The 17349-nt window shown below is 39.8% G+C and overlaps 1 protein-coding gene across 3 annotated transcripts in view; it reads right to left on the minus strand.

Moving 5' to 3' along the window:
- Positions 1–16106, minus strand: part of intu.S (inturned planar cell polarity protein S homeolog) — a 48237-nt gene extending 32131 nt beyond the window's left edge. For 2 of the 3 annotated variants that reach the window (NM_001095688.1, XM_041576393.1), the window contains 1 exon segment: positions 4906–5285. In NM_001095688.1, the coding sequence (NP_001089157.1) occupies positions 4906–5030 (125 nt within the window). In that variant the 5' untranslated portion in view covers positions 5031–5285. 3 annotated transcript variants of the gene reach the window in all.
- Positions 16107–17349: the final 1243 nt, after the last annotated feature.

The following is a 17349-nucleotide window of genomic DNA, read 5'->3' on the forward strand; positions in this document are numbered from 1 at the left end:
TTATTGCTACTTTTTATTGCTTATCTGTCTATTTAGGCCCTCTCCTTTTTATATTCCAGTATCTTATTTAAATCAATGCATGGTTGCTAAGGTAATTTGGACCCTGCCATTTTACAGAAATTTCAAACTGAAGAGCTGCTGAATAAAAAGCTAAATAATTAAAAAACCACAAATAATAGAAATGAAAACCATTTGCAAATTGTCTAGGAATATCACTCTCTACATTAGGGGTCCCCAACCGCCAGGACACGGACACTCCCGTGTTTTGGACGTATACAGCTTTTTTTTAGAATTTTAAAAATGTAGTTGCTAGGGTCAATATTTTGAATGGCAGAATGGAAAGATAGTAGGAGAGGGCTTGATCAGAAATAGTTATTTAGCTTTTTATTCAGCAACTATCAAGTAAGTGTTTCATCAATCTGGTTGCTAGGGTTCAAATTACCCTAGCAACCATGCACTGATCTGATTAAGAAGCTGGAATATGAAAAGGAGAGGCCTGAATAGAAAGAGGAGTAATAAAAAGTAGCAAAAACAACACATTTGTAGACTTACAGAGCATTTGTTTTATAGATGGGGTCAGTGACCCCGCTGGAAAGAGTCAGAAACAGAAGGCAAATAATTCAAAAACTATAAAAAAATAAACAACGAAGACCAATTGAAAACTTGCTTAAAATTACCTATTCTATGTACCACCCATTTAAGATGCAAATGGCACATGAAACACTAGTACCCTGATTTTAGGTTTCCCAGGGGTCAGTCAAAACTGACTAAATTCTAGGAAGATGTAATGATTAAATCAAGGGGGAAAACTCAGCTTGCCTTAATGGGACCACAACTAAACTGCGTCAATTCTGGGAAATCGTAAAGTGTAAAGACAGAAAATATTTCTTATCATATTTAAGCCAAAACATCCAGAAAAAAACTAAAGGCGACCATACACAGGCCTTTTGGCATGCTCTCTGAATGATTGGCCCATAAAATAAACACTGAGATAGCATTTGAGGGGCCCACATGTTATCGCTGGCTTTCTGTAGTGCAGCTCCTATCCATTACCTCATTTACCGATGTACCATGCACAGGCCAACATGGTGCATTGGCAGATGAAATTTTCCAACCTGCCAGATCAGCGAACCGACTGATAGTACATAGATATTGGTCAAGATTGACGCTAGGGTCTAGCAGTGGGTTGAACGAGAGACTGGAATATGAATAGGAGAGGGCACTGACACTGCTATTATTACATGGGACATAAAGTATGTATATTTCATGACGCTTAAAAAAAATTGTAAAAAATATGTTGACTCACCTAACTGGACTTATGTACAGATGTAAAGGCCTCTAATGTGCCACCTAAAAAGCTGCCCATAAAGATACTGATAAAATGGTACTACACTTGACTTCTGGAATTGTCAATCACACAGGTTTGAAAATATCAGCTACTGATGAACCATGACAACCATGCACAGTGCATCAGCTAATGAGAAAGTGTGTTTTTCTTCCCCTTCCCTAATCTGATCATTTGGGATGTCAGTCCAAACAAATAGGACAACAGAAAGGTAGCTATGCCATGTATGGTTTTCTAGTATGGTACCTTTGTAACCCATAGGCTATATCAGATATTGTACTCTGGAAAGTAGTGCAACAAGTAGGACCCCACTTAAAGATTATACTGACACCAGAAATAAAACATTTTTAAAGGGGTTTGTCCACCTTCCAACCCTCTTTTCAGTTCAGTTGGTTTCAGATAGTCCACCATAAATAAAGACTTTTTCCAATTACTTTCTATTTTCTATGAGTGACTCTTCTTCCGATATTAAAGTGTGAATCTAATTTTTCACCTTTCTAAAGCAGCTCTGGGAGGGGGTTGCCGACCCTCTAAACTGTTCAAAATTTATACATTTAGTTGATACATTTCTTAAAGGGATCCTATCATCGGAAAACATGTTTTTTCCAAAACGCATCAGTTAATAGTGCTACTTGACTTGGGGCAGCTGGGAAATTGACAATATGTCTAGCCCCATGTCAGATTTCAAAATTGAATATAAAAAAATCTGTTTGCTCTTTTGAGAAATGGATTTCAGTGCAGAATTCTGCCGGAGCAGCACTATTAACGGATTCATTTTGAAAACATTTTTTTCCCCATGACAGTATCCCTTTAACTTTGTCCCTGCTGAGCAGAATCCCTGAGTTTCATGAAAGACAGCTGTTATAATTGATACAATAGTTGCTAATTCCAGAGATGCTGTGAAAAATGTATCAACTAAATATTGCAAAATTATAACAGTTCAGAAACAGCACCTGAATTACTGAGAAGCCAGACAAACACCAGAGACAGGAACATTAAAATTTAAATGTAGATTTTGAAAAAACTGTAAAAAATAAAAATTGGAAACAATTGGAAAACAGCCCACCTGAAATAGTGTTTGGAAGGTGAACACCCCCTTTAACATCTATCAGAGGGTTGCTATATTTGTACATATTTATGCTACACATGCTATATTTGTTGTCTCTCTTAGGGTGATGGCACACAGGAAGATAAGTCGCCAAGCGACAAATCTTCTCTACTGCGGGCGACTAATCTCCCAAAATGCCTTCAAGCTGGCAAGAATGTGAATCGTTGGCGGGATGGCATACATATCAATTCGGTTTTCCGAAGTCGCCCTACAAGGAAATCTCGTTAACTTCGGAAAATGAAGCACATATGCCATCCCAGGGGCGATTCGCAATCTTGCCGGCGGGAAGGCATTTCGGGGAGATTAGCAGCCAGCAATAGAGAAGATGTGTTGATTGGCAACTAATCTCACCGTGTGTCAGCACCCTAACTGAGAGGTTGAGAAGGGACAGTCAGGTTAGCAAAACAGTCAGGTTTATGAACTTTAAAGGGATACTGTCATGGGAAAAAATATATTTTCAAAATTAATCGGTTAATAGTGCTGCTCCAGCAGAATTCTGCACTGAAATCCATTTCTCAAAAGAGCAAACAGATTTTTTTTATATTCAATTTTGAAATCTGACCTGGGGCTAGACATATTGTCAATTTCCCAGCTGCCCCAAGTCATGTGACTTGTGCTCTGATAAACTTCAATCACTCTTTACTGCTGTACTGCAAGTTGGAGTGAAATCAGCCCCCTCCTTTTTCCCCCCAGCAGCCAAACAAATGTGACTTGTGCTCTGATAAACTTCAATCACTCTTTACTGCAAGTTAGAGTGGTATCACCCCCTCACTTTTTCCCCCCTGCAGCCAAACAAAAGAACAATGGGAAGGTAATCAGATAGCAGTTCCCTAACACAAGATAACAGCTGCCTGGTAGATCTAAGAACAACACTCAATAGTAAAAACCCATGTCCCACTGAGACACATTCAGTTACATTGAGAAGGAAAAACAGCAGCCTGCCAGAAAGCATTTCTCTCCTAAAGTGAAGGCACAAGTCACATGACTGGGGGCAGCTGGGAAATTGACAAAAAGTCTAGCCCAGTGATCCCCAACCAGTAGCTCAGGAGCAACATGTTGCTCTCCAACCCCTTGGATGTTGCTCCCAGTGGCCTCAAAGCAGGAGCTTATTTTTGAATTCCAGGCTTGTAGGCAAGTTTTGGTTGTATAAAAACCAGGTGCACTGCCAAACAGAGTCTCAATGTAGGGTGACAATCCACATAGGGGCTACCAAATGGCCAATCACAGCCCTTATTTGGCACCCCAACAACAGTTTTCATGCTAGTGTTGCTCCCCAACTCCTTTTACTTCTGAATGTTGCTCACAGGTTCAGAAGGTTGGGGATCCCTGGTCTAGCCCAATGTCTGATTTAAAAATTGAATATAAAAAAATCTGTTTGCTCTTTTGAGAAATGGATTTCAGTGTAGAATTCTGCTGGAGTAGCACTATTAACTGGTGCGTTTTGAAAAAAACATGTTTTCCGATGACAGGATCCCTTTAAGAAACCACTAACAAAAGCAGATCTATCAGCGAAGAATGATCAACATGAGCTATAGGTAACTTTTAATGTACATTAATATTTTTAGAGTCATTATCACTTTAAAGACAATCCCACACTAAGCTTTTCCACTGGCATCTCAGCAGCACATTAACAGCTTGGCCTTAGGCAGTTAGGGATGTATAAAATAAGCCAAGGTTTGTATTGCAGAGCAGAGAGACTGGCATGTAATATGATAGCAGCTAGATAGAATAACAGCAGGCATTATTATTTGTAACATGTGTCTGCAGCCCCAGAACTGGGCTACAGCTATAAATTGCTTCTTCAGTGTAGCTATAGTAGCATCTAAATCCTATACAGTATAGGAATAGTACAGAGCACATACAAGAGAACAACTACAGGTAAATCTCCTGTGATGCTCTGTAGTTAAAGCCTAGCTAGACTACACAGCCTGCTCAGGGCTATAGTTAGAGAAAAGTGAGCTCCTGGCAATGCAGTAAGACATGAGCAGCAAATCTGAGTGGGGATATATAAGTAAATGTGGGGTGTCCCAATTACAGCACCTACATCTCTTGTTGAAATACAATAACCAATTAGAGAATTGCACTTGAACAGCTGGAAAGCCCGGTTGTGTGCATAATACAAAGGGGGTCATTTATCAACACTGGGCAAATTTGCCCATGGCAACCAATCAGATTGCTACATTCATGCTTCTACTTGCAGCTGGCTTTAAAAAGCTAATGACTGATTGGTTGCTATAGGTAACTGCCCATGGGCAAATTTGCCCAGTGTTGATAAATGAGCCCCAAAGTGTCTCCCCCCATAGACCCCTGCCATGTGCAAATGTTGTTCTGCCTTCTCACAATAGGCACAGAGGTGGAGCAGGCTCTCCATGGCTATTAACCCCATTATCTTGCAGGATCTCCATGGCTATTAACCCCATTATCTTGCAATGATTGTGCTGAACGCGGTTACCTGGAGCAGTAGCTGCTGCAGTCGGTGCATGAAGATGAGCAAGTACCCGCTGAGCGGCTGTCCCATCCTCCTCTTCCTTCTTCCTCCTCTCCTGCCTCCACCGAATCTCCCCTGCTGTGATCCATATCCCCCAGCAGCACTTCTACTCACAGCCCGACGCTACTCCGTATTGGATACATGAGAGGGACGCAGCACGCACTCGTAATATATATATATATATAAACTTTCTCACACAGCCCCTGCGCGCACAATGTACAGTAATTATGGTATAGGAACAGTACAAAAGAACAGCACGGCCCCATGCACCCAGCCAATGGAACTCTCACACTTTCATTCAACTATAACATTTGCTGCTCCTGCTGCCGCCCTAGCGCTATAGCAACAACTACAGGTAAACTCTTCAGCCTCATTCTAAACTCTGCCCCCTGTGATTGGCAACGTTGTGTCATGTGAGCGCTCGCAATGCCTTCTGGGAGCTGCATTTTTGTTGTTGTTGCTCTTGAACTACAGTAACAAAGGGTAGTCGTTTTCTATTGTAGTTGAAAACTTTACGCTGCCTGTAACCTCCTCTCCTCCTAAGTGTTTAGCAAGAGCGGAGCGAGGCCGCTGCAGTGTGTTAAACAAAAACAGCCCACTATATTCCACGGGAATTGTCTCTGAATGGCAATAGTGCAGGCATGTGGAGCAGTGAGCGTGTTCATGCAACAATTTCCTTTACAGCAGGGGTTACATAGTTACATAGTTAAATTGGGTTGGAAAAAGACAAAGTCCATCAAGTTCAACCCCTCCAAATGAAAACCCAGCATCCATACACATACTCCTCCCTACTTTTAATTAAATTCTATATACCCATACCTATACTAACTATAGAGTTTAGTATCACAATAGCCTTTGATATTATGTCTATCCAAAAAATCATCCAAGCCATTCTTAAAGGAGAAGGAAACCTAGTCGGCGCAACCCCCACCCCTCCCATGTGTTGCCCACCCTCCCTCCTCCCCCCCCAGCCTACCTGTCCCGCTGGGCAAATACCCCTAACTTGTTACTTCTACCCTTCTGCGCAGGTCCAGTCTACGGAGTTCACCGACGCCATCTTCTTCCAAGCGATCTTCTTGCTTTGACCAGCGCATGCGCAGTAGGAGCATTTCGCCGGTAAGATCTACTGCACATGCGCCAAAAGTCACAAAGTGAAATCGGAAAACTTCGTGACTTTTGGCGCATGCGCAGTAGATCCGTACCGGCGAAATGCTCCTACTGCGCATGCGCCAAAACTCCGGTCAAAGCAGGAAGAAGATCACGTGGAAGAAGATGGTGCCTGTGAAATCCATGGACTGGACCTGTGCAGAAGGGTAAGTAACAAGTTAGGGGCATTTGCCCAGCAGGACAGGTAGGCCAGGGGGAGGAGGGAGGGTGGGCAACACACGGGAGGGGGGGAGGGTTTTTGCGCCGACTCGGTTTCCTTCTCCTTTAAAGGCATTAACTGAATCAGCCATCACAACATCACCCGGCAGTGTATTCCACAACCTCACTGTCCTGACTGTGAAGAACCCCCTACGTTGCTTCAAATGAAAGTTCTTTTCTTCTAGTCTGAAGAGGTGGCCTCTGGTACGGTGATCCACTTTATGGGTAAAAAGGTCCCCTGCTATTTGTCTATAATGTCCTCTAATGTACTTGTAAAGTGTCCAAACTTTTGGCTTCCCGTGGCCACATTGGAAGAAGAAAAATGTTCTAGGGCCACACTCGAAATACACACAAACACCAACGCTAACTTTTGATTTATTTTATTGTAAAAGAAAAGAGGGTATCATAAACCTATGATAGGTTTGTTCACTTGTTAACTGCTTTTCCTGCTCTAGGAAGCCACACACCGCACACCCCATGTAAAATTGAAAACACACATGCACATAATTAGCGCCCGGGTGCATACGCTCTCTGTGCGTGACATTGCAACGTGACGTTTCCTGGATTGGTGGAAGTTCAAGCTGGGCCGCATTCATATCCATCCTGTTCCTAGGGTTGCCACCTAGCCGGTAAAACACTTGCCGGGGCCGGTATTACAAATTTACCGGCAATGTAACTGCCAGTAAATTTGTAATACCCCTCGGCCCGCCCCCAATCCCCTGTAAACTTACCTTGTCCTTCGGTTTTTGTCCTGGCCGCACTGTGGCCCCGTCCCCTTGCATCACAACCCCGCCCCTTTGACGTCACACCAAGCCCCTTTTTGTACCTGATGGAAACAAAATTGCAAAAGGTGGCAACCCTACCTGGTCCGCATGCGGCCCTCGGGCCACAGTTTGGACACCCCTGCTTTACAGGGAAGGAAGCTGAGGAGAGAGTTGAAACATGGGTCCATTTTTTTGAACCTGACCTGTACTTGCAACACACATTTTGACCCGCATGTTCCTACCTGTCCCGAGTCCGACCAACAACAAAAGGCCAACTTTGATGACGGCTAAACCCGAACAGTGGCCCCCGAAATGTTGCACTTCTGCACTAAAATAAAGCAAGGTTTTTCATGCAAACTAACACCTTGAGTGCCGGTAAATTTGTTTTCTACGTTATATGGGAGGTTGCTGAATCCTCCATTACTGAGCACCGGGCTACACTATTTAAGGGGGATGTTGTGGGTGTGCGTCCGCTCCTACTTGCTTTAAGGACTTAAAGTGTTGATGCCCATTTCCAAACCACACAGGTTTCAATCGTCAAGCTATTCTGCTTGATGATTAAGCCCAATCTTTTAATTACAGGTATGAGATCTATTATACAGAAATCAATTATTCAGAAAGATTTGAAATGCAGCAATGCTAATTTAGAAAAATTTTTTTGATTGATTTGCTTTTTCTGTATTAATAAGTAATTAACTTCACTTGATAGTAACTAAGCCATGTTGGGGTGAGTATCTCAGTATTTAAATGTTTTTTGTGTATTGGCCAGATTATTGTTCGTGTTTCATAAGGCTGAACAGAAAGTTGAAACCAAAACAGGCCTTCCAAAAACTAAACTGTTCGGGTCAAAACGGAACAGTTGGCAACCCTGCCAACTAACCTTATGACCCGGGGGACATCCGAAACCAAAGTGACATTACTCCATCACCGAAACTTTGCAAAGAAACACAAGGGAGGTCTCAAGCCCGCACCTTTGTTTGGTACCCAGCCGGGTTACCAAAACCCAGGGCCGGATTTATGAAAGCCGCGCCCCGAGGCCAGTGCCCTGATGCTTCGTGTGTGCGCCCTCCCTTCACTGCGAGGTCCTAGCGCCAGCCGTATGGTCAAAAGCGCCGGCCCCATGTGCGCACGCGAGTGCACTATTCAGTATTGGAGCACCAAGCGCTTCCTTGGATGCGGCAGGGCGGCATGCCACCCCTAAAATTTTGCCGCCCTAGGCCCGGGCCTATGTGGCCTCGCCACAAATCCGGGCCTGATGAAACCCGACCACTTTGCGGGTATTCCGCAGGTACCCAAACCGATGCAGAACTCTTATTCAAATGCTCTTACAGATATTGATACTTTTTGGTACTTCGAAATCATTTTGCCTACATTACAACTTGTAGAAGGTGGAAGTTAACCTTGAAATCATCTATAAAGAGGATGTTTGCTTTTATAGCAACTTTAGCATCCTATAGATGGTCCTGCTCTTCTGAACTTTTCAGTTGGTCTTGATTATTTATTTATTTTATTGCTGTAATTAATTAATAGCATTCCTAGTCTGTCTTTTGTCAGCCTGAAACTGAATATGCTATCTGGCTATGAGCATCACTGTCCCCAGCATTAAAAAAAAAAAAAACACAGATTAAATGTAAGGGTTCAATTTTATTTCTATATTATTTGCTTATCATTTCATCTTTCATTCTGACTTCCAAACTGGATGGTCAGTGTCAGACTGGCCCCACCGGGATACTGGGCCCAGGTGTTAGTGGACCCTCATGCTTCTAAACATTTGGCCTATTTCATGGCCATTCCTTATTTGTATGAGAACAAAGAGGCTAAATAAATGGAATAATAGATTATAGTATGTAAAGAAAAGAGACTAGGAGAGGTTGAGTGAGGAGAGGAAGAATAATAGTACTGAGAGTGGGCCCCTGGTCAAAGGTTTTTGGGTGGGCCCGTGGTGTCCCAGTCTGAAACTGTGGATGGTTGCTAGGGTAATTAATGAGTTGCAGATATCAATATATATATATATATATATATATATATATATATATAATATATATATATATATATATATACACATAGATAGATATATATATATATATATATTGAAAAGAAGGTCAGCACACTCATCCGACGTTTCGGTCCCGCATGGGGACCTTTCTCCTTGAGAAAGGTCCCCATGCGGGACCGAAACGTCGGATGATGTGTGAATAAATCAACACTTTTTTCACCTTGAATATACAGAGTGTGCTGACCTTCTTTTCAATATTGCTACAAACTTGGTCGTGCACCTCTGGCTTCGTCTATGACCGAGTGCAGGCACTGTCTGATATTATATATATATATATATATATATATATATATATCGTCCTGATTTTCACATGTGAATAAGGGATTGTACCCCAAACAGTTCTTCAAGTGTATGTAACTTTTCATTGCTAATGGCGTACACATAGAGGCACAATTATCAAAGGTTGAATTTCCAATTCATGTGAGTTTGTGTAAAAACTCCCCTAAACTCCCATAAATTAGAAATTTGACTAATCCACATTTTTTAAACTTAGTCGAATGGAATCAACGTGAAAACTCAAATCAAATTCGAATTTTAAAAACTCGATTCAAGTTTTTTCTCTGAATACAACTCGAATGTCAGGAAGGCTGCAAACAACTCAAAATTGATCCCTGGACCTCTCCCATTGACTTAAACAGCAATTCGGCAGGTTTTAGGTGGCAAATAGTTGAATTTGAGTTCTTAAAGGGCCAGAGTATGATAAGTCTCGAAAATCAAATTCAAATTTTTTTAAAAAAACTTTTGAATCGAATTTGATAAACTCCCTAGTCGAATTTGACAGTTTTGACCATAAAAAAACTCATAATTCAAATTTTGAATTCGACCCTTGATAAATCTGCCCCAAATGCACCTATCCACACCCCCTGCAAATGAACTACCACAAAGCAGACTCCTGCTGTGTAGGAGAAATCACTATTTGATGCCAACTTATGGAATGTGTGATTTGGCCAAGTCCTTTTAGGACCAAAACTCTAAGTAGGCCAAACAAACCGTTATATCTTGACCAAACCACTGTAACCCTGCTTTAAATGCTCTGCAATAAATCATAACTGTAGATTAGTCTGGATTGCGGTTCAGAAAATGAAGCAGTTGCATGTATTATTGGTTCATGGTCTCCTATAGAAAAAACCAATAACATATCTCACCGTGATGCTCTCAAAAGTTACATTTTCAAGGTTATAGCATTGTCACTACAAAGGAAAGCTGCTAAGAGTTTGAAACACAGCAATTCAGAATACACATATGGTTTATTTTTAGAGCTGTTTGGGGTTTATGTGCTACAGGGTGATAAGAAAAACATGGAAAAATTCTTAACTATACAATTGTATTTCTTTTCTAAATAGATACATACATTATAATAATTAACACAGTTAAATTTACTGGAACATAGGGATGTTTTAAGAAAACAGTTTAGTTCTTTTCCTTTACACTGGCCCATACTGACAAAGCTGCTAATGGGAGACAATATGTCCCACTCTGGGATTGCATAATTGTCTCTAGAAACTGCCCCCCGAAGGGCCATAGTACAGAGAGATAGTCTAACCATCTCTCCGTGTATGGTCACCATAAGAAATCACGGGGGCCCATACAACAACATTTTCTGGACCCTGCCCACCCCAGCCCCCAATCCCCACCCCAGATCCCACCCACACCACAGTTTAAAGACATCACAGACATCAGCGCTAACCCCCCCACACACACACAAGTTGTAAAAAGCCATTGATGGCCAGGGCCTCCTTATAAGTTAAAAAAAAAACTGTGGCGCCAGGGCCTCCCATAAAAGTTTTTTAAAAAAACATTGGTGGTCACGGCCCCCCTACAAGTTACAAAAAGTATAAGTATAAGTTAAAAAAACATTCGTGCCAGGGCCCATTATAATTTTTTTTTAAACATTGGCTCCAGGGCCCCCCTTACAAGCTAAAAAGAAACATTGGAGCCCCTGAGAATATTTTTTTTTTTAAAACATTGGTGGCAGGGGAGTATTAGAATAATACATTGGTCACTAGGGGTTTATTATAAAAAAAACACCCTCTACAAGCTAAAAAAGTTATTGGTGACCAGGGCCCCCTATTAGTTTAAAAAAAAAAATTGGTGCCAGGGCCCCCCATAAAAGTTTTTTTTTACAGCCCCCCCCCTTACAAGTTAAAAAGAAACATTGGGACCCCTGAGAATATTTTTTACAAAAACATTGGGAACAGGGGCCTATAGAGTATTAAAATAATACATTGGTGACTAGGGATTTATTAAAATAAAAAAAACACACTGGTGTTCAGTAGAACTGAACTTGAAGCTTCAGGACTTTAACTCCGGCTACTTTTGTGGCTTCAGGACATCAACGTCAGCTCATTTTGTGGCTTTGGGTCTTTTGCGGCTTCGGGACTTTGGCGTCTTAGGCACGGCTTTGGCTATGTCAAGGGGGGCCTGGCTATTTCCAAAATTGCAGTTCAGTCTTTTCATGGCCTCGGGACATCAACTTCGGCTCCTTTTGTGGCTTTGGGTCTTTTCGCAGCATTGGGACTTCAACTTCGGCTCCTTTCTTGGCTTCAGGACATCAGCTTCGGCTCCTTTCGTGGCTTTGGGTCTTTTCGCGGCTCAGCCCGGTACGATAGTACCCACTGTGCCCCCTGATGGCGGCCGTGATGGCCATGATTAGTCCCTAGATACCTGGCACAGGTAACTAGCATATCCTTGACATGTATCAATGTTAAATAAAATGTTACAGATCATCTAACATTTTTTTACAGTGCTGGAATAATTGTTCCAGAGCATGAAATAAATGGCCAAATTGTTTTCCAATGCAGAATGACTTGGATGGGTGTTAGAGTTCACTGCTGCTCCTAAACTATCCAGAGTGATAATATGCCATAGACAAGGCGTAGCATTTGAACGAAAACATTTTTCTGCTTTGAAAATGGAATCCATTCAATAAAACTTTCCTTGCTGTTGGAATGTGCTGGTTAATTGGAATAGTGAACAGCTACTTAAAAAGTGGAGCTTAATAATATAATCAAATGTAATTTATGCTATTTGATATGGGGGCAGACTTACAGAAACATGTTTTAAGAAATGGTGTACCCCGAGAAGCCTCCTGACTTTATATTTGCACTGCACGCCTCCAACACTTTCATTTTTCTTATATGTTCCAGTAAATTTATTTTTGTAACCCACAATATTTTATGTCAGACAATGGCTCTTGTAGCTTACAGATTGGGGTATATTATGTTTCTTTCCTCTTCTCTTTTTTGTTTTACTTATTTCCTATTCCTTTGAAAAGTGAAAAAGAAAGGCTTGCATTGTCTGATGATGCACTGATGCAAATGATAATTGAACACTATGAAATGCAGTTTCAGTGGGGTAATAAATCATTTATATCTTTTGTGATGCAATTGCTTGTAAATTGGCTTAGAATTGGTAAGATATTTTATCATCCTGTCTGTTTGAAAAGGTTTGGTAAATTCTCTGCAAGAGTATATAACAGGGTTTGGTGCAGGTTATAAGGGCAGCCTGCTTGGGAGAAGGGATCCACATAATTGTTACAATTATGAGTCCACACAAAGACTACATGGCAGAAACATATTGGGCCACACAAATTCCCAGAGCAAGTCTAAAATAGAATTGCATTCAATATCCCCCCAACAGAATTCATATTTACATCTAAAAAATATGACTGTATTGATAATGATTTTTCCCTTTTATTATAAAGGATGGCCATAGGTATGTATGAAGTCAATAAGAAGAGGATCATATACAATTGAAAGCCACTTCTGTAAAGGCCTAGGCAGAGCATTAAAAAAGGAGGAAACCCAGAATCTGATGATGTCCATGAGTTCCAGACTTCATTGTCATTGCCAGCAAAGGGATTTCAACCAAATATTAGATATTAACATTTTATTTTCAGTTTTTTAATTTGTCCAATTGCTTTTGAGCCCCTGAAATGAAGTGATTGTGTTTATTTTTATGCAATCTTTTTGTTCAACCCACTGAATTAAAGTTCGGAGTTGTTTCATTTAAAATTCATTGTGGTAATGTACAGAACCAAAATTAGAAAAAAGTTGTCTCTGTCCAAATATTTATGGACCTAATTGTATGATGCATTAATATGCAATCCAACTCCTTTAGTATTCATTTAGGGGCAGATTTATCAAGGGTCGAATTGAAAATTCAAATTTTCAAAAAAAATGTTATGGTCAAAACTCACAAATTCCAATATGGAGTTATGCAAATTTGATTCGTGTTTTTAAAAAAATTTGAATTAGATGTTCAAGATTTATTATACTCTGGCCGTTTATGAATTCAAATTCGACTATTCACCACCTAAAACTGCCAAATTGCTGTTTAAGTCAATGGGAGAGGTCCAGGAATCAATTTGGAGATGTTTGCAGCAATTCCTGACATTTGGGTTTTTTTCGGAAAAAAAAAGTTTGATCGAATAAGATTCAAATTCGATTCGAGTATTCGGCTCGTTTCAGTTCGTTCAACTTTAAAATTATATTTTGATAAATTTCGATTGGTCTAATTTTGAATTTATGGGAATTTAGGTTTAGAAATTCGATCCTTGATAAATGTGCCAATTAATGTTATCAGTACTTTTAATTTACAGAAAGGGTTAGTGCAAAGCACATTGATCAAAATAAATGTGTTACGAATTCCCCTACAATGGTGTGAAATAAAAAGAAACATATGGTACTAATAAATTGTTTTCTTTTCAATATATACTGTAGTTTAATAACTACATAACATGATAAGCAGCATCCACAGAGACACCTTTAGTGGAACTTTTCTAGAGTGTAATTGTTTTCTCCACTGGTGTATTTCAGCTGGCAGAAAAGCTCCTGAATCGGTCCCTTCCAACTCATGTTCATTTAAACATAAAAACAGGTGACAGTACTGATAGTGGCTCTTCATTTCACTCTGAAAACTACAAACTGAATGGTCTGTAAAGGTTGAATACCACAGTCAGACATTTTCTTTGAAGAGAATGGGAGCCAATAGTGGTGGTTTAAGGCACTGAGCCACCACAATCTTAGCCAACTAAAATACTGTATAGAATATACCACATGTGGCATAGCTCTTAAGCAGATGGCACACAGAAAATTTCAGGAATTCAAGACTTTTAGTAACTTGGGAGGTAGTAAAGGTGAAATGTGATTTTTTTTAACTTGACACTAGGGAATGTGGACAACTGTCTGAATTGTATTAATAAAATAATAATGACTAGGTAATTATTAATCATCTAGGTGCACACACACACACACACACACACACATATATATATATATATATATATATATATATATATATATATATATATATATATATATATATTTAAATCCACTTCTGAAGTACTCTATATGTTGAGATCTTAAACAGAATAAGCAATTTCTCCAAATGTTAAAAGACCACTAATTGTAAAACATATAAAATCCTGGATTTATTAAAAATGTCTAACAGCCACTGGATGTCTGGATGGCCATCTGTGATTATACCATTAGTATAATAAAAAATACCAGTTCCTTACTTCCCTTTACTGCCCTCATGAGTCCAACAGAAGGCACCAGACAACTCATACCAGGGGCAGATTTATTAAGGGTCGAAGTGAAAATTCTAATTAGATCTCAAAACTCTCAAATTTGAATTGTGAATTATCACACTCTGGCCCTTTAAGAACTCGAATTTGACTATTTGTCACCTTAAACCTGTGAATTGCTGTATAAGTCAATGGGAGAGGTCCAGGGATCAGTTTGGTGATGTCTGCAGCTTTCCTGACATTCGAGTTTTTTTCAGAGAAAAAAACTCAAATCGAGTTTTTAAATTCGATTTGAGTTTTTCTAATTCGAATTGCATTTGATTACAGTTTTCAGGTTGATCCAATTCTTCCAAGCTGATCAAATTCGATTTTATTAATAATTTTCGATGGTCAAATTTATGGGAGTTTAAAAAAAACTCACATGAATTCGCAATTCGACCCTTTATAAATATGCCTCCCAGTGTTCCTGCTTTAAGATGATTTAACAACACACATTAAACCAAGAGTCTTTCAGAAGAGTAAAGCAAATTTTTGATAACAATTAAGTGATTATATGCTTACATCTCACCTACGCATACCATAGCTTTAAGAACTATGTGGGTAGCTGTGTTTTTTGCCTACCCATGCCTTATTGAAGTATAATCAATGAAAGGAATTACTATTGCACAGCTGTGATCTGATAAGAAATAGTATCAGAGCTGCAAGTTATTCTACGGTATTTTTTCATAGTTAACACTGTTATTTTTTACTGATTCTTCCCTTCTTAGCAGAACAAATATACACATAATCTTATGTTTATATGTATACTCAAGGACTTCTATATAATAATCAAGCACATATTATTATGCAATCTGTTCTAAGGTAGAAATTCACTGTAAATAACCCAGCTATGTAAACATTAACAGTACTGGGTATCAGTAACCTGTAACTATGTTGCTGTTGGCAGAGCTTGGTTTAGAGGATCGTTATACAATTTTCCTCTATTTATATAGAGGCAACATGTACACAGTGTTTAGACTTGTTTGGATTGTACATTGTTCACATCAGTGCAGTTTACAGTCTTAGTTTGTATTGTGCCAACCCACCAGTCAGTTTTTTTCAGAGCCATTTAACCTGCCTGTAGGTTTTTGGAATGCTAAAGGAGAGTGAGAGGAAGGAGAGGAAACTCACGCTGGGGGGAACAAACAGCCTGCCCTGAAAATCATTTTTATATTGTTCCAGGGATTCTAAGGGTTATAATCCAGCCACAGGTTGCAGCTGTCATCTTTAGGGAAATGATGTACCAATTACAGGTTTTACACTAGAAACCCTTTTGCCATATGCCCCTAAACCTTGAAACTTACCTGTGCAACAGAATACTCTGAACTGAGTCCAGATCATCCAAGTTCTTTGTGGCAGCCCTGGGTATAAAGTGTTTCCCAACATTAAACATGGTGCACTGCTGATACAATCCTGTTTCCTGACCAAATCAAGGAAAATGGGCATGCCGTTCAGTGTTTACAAGTACCTAAGTACTCTTTGGTGGGAAGCAAGGAATCCAACTCCATTGTAAGAATCACAGCAAATACTATACAGTTACTGGATATTGGGGACTCTCAATGTTCCTTCATTCTAATGGGAAGCTGTCTTCTTTTTTTCTATGCCCAAATCCATGAGAAGCTGAGAAGTAAAGCAGTGTGGTCCCTTGTGACCTCCTCCCTGAGGGATCCTGTGTGCAGTAGTAGCTCCAAAAAAAAAGAGGCAGTGCAGTCAGAATCTGCCATCCTCTCTCATGTCTCTCCAGCAAACAGCAGCTCATGCATCTGATCTTGCTAATGTTTTAGTCCTGCCACTCCCCCTTCATCTAGCCGAGAGTTTCTTTATAGAGCCATGAAACAAGCTGAGAGAGGGAGAAAGAATCCAGGCAGATCCTATAAACCCAGAGATAGCATCATTCTAACATCCATGGTTTTTAAAAGCATCAACTTGCTCAAGCATTTATTTATTTATTATTGTGTAAAGTAACAGGGCTGCTTTGGTAGGGGTTCTCATCCCAGACCGTTTTTTTTGCATAATGGAAGAAAATGTAATTGTAAGCAACTTTCAAGCATACGTGCTTTCAATATTTTCATTGGTTTCTGTTATTTGTAAATGTAACTGAAGCTGAAAGCTGTGTTTGTTCTTTTTTTCTCATGGTCTGACTTTAAAAACAATGTAACAAGTGTCAGGTCTCCCTGAGATCTGTTTTTCTGGCTTGCAACATTATTTCAGGAGTCAGAGCTGCTAGTGCAGACAATCAGACAAATTCTGCTTTTAATAGTACAGGTGTGGGATCCGTTATCTGGAAACCCATTATCCAGAAAGCTCCAAATTAAGCATAGGTTGTCTGCCATAAACTCCATTATAATCAAATAATCCAAATTATTTAAAATGATTTTCTTTTCTCTGTAATAATATAACAGTACCTTGTACTTGATCCAAACAAATATGTAATTAATCCTTATTGGAAGCAAAACCAGGTTATTGGGTTTATTTAATGTTTACATGATTCATTAGTAGACTTAAGGTATGAAGATCCAAATTACCGAAAGATCCTTTATCCGGAAAATCCCAGGTCCGAAGCAGGTCCCATACCTGTAATCGCATCTACTAAGTATGAAACCACTGAAAATTTGTAACTAATATTTTTTGGAAAGTTGCTTAGAATTACATTCTCA

This window comes from Xenopus laevis, chromosome 1S (assembly GCF_017654675.1).
Source record: "Xenopus laevis strain J_2021 chromosome 1S, Xenopus_laevis_v10.1, whole genome shotgun sequence".
NCBI lineage: Eukaryota > Metazoa > Chordata > Amphibia > Anura > Pipidae > Xenopus > Xenopus laevis.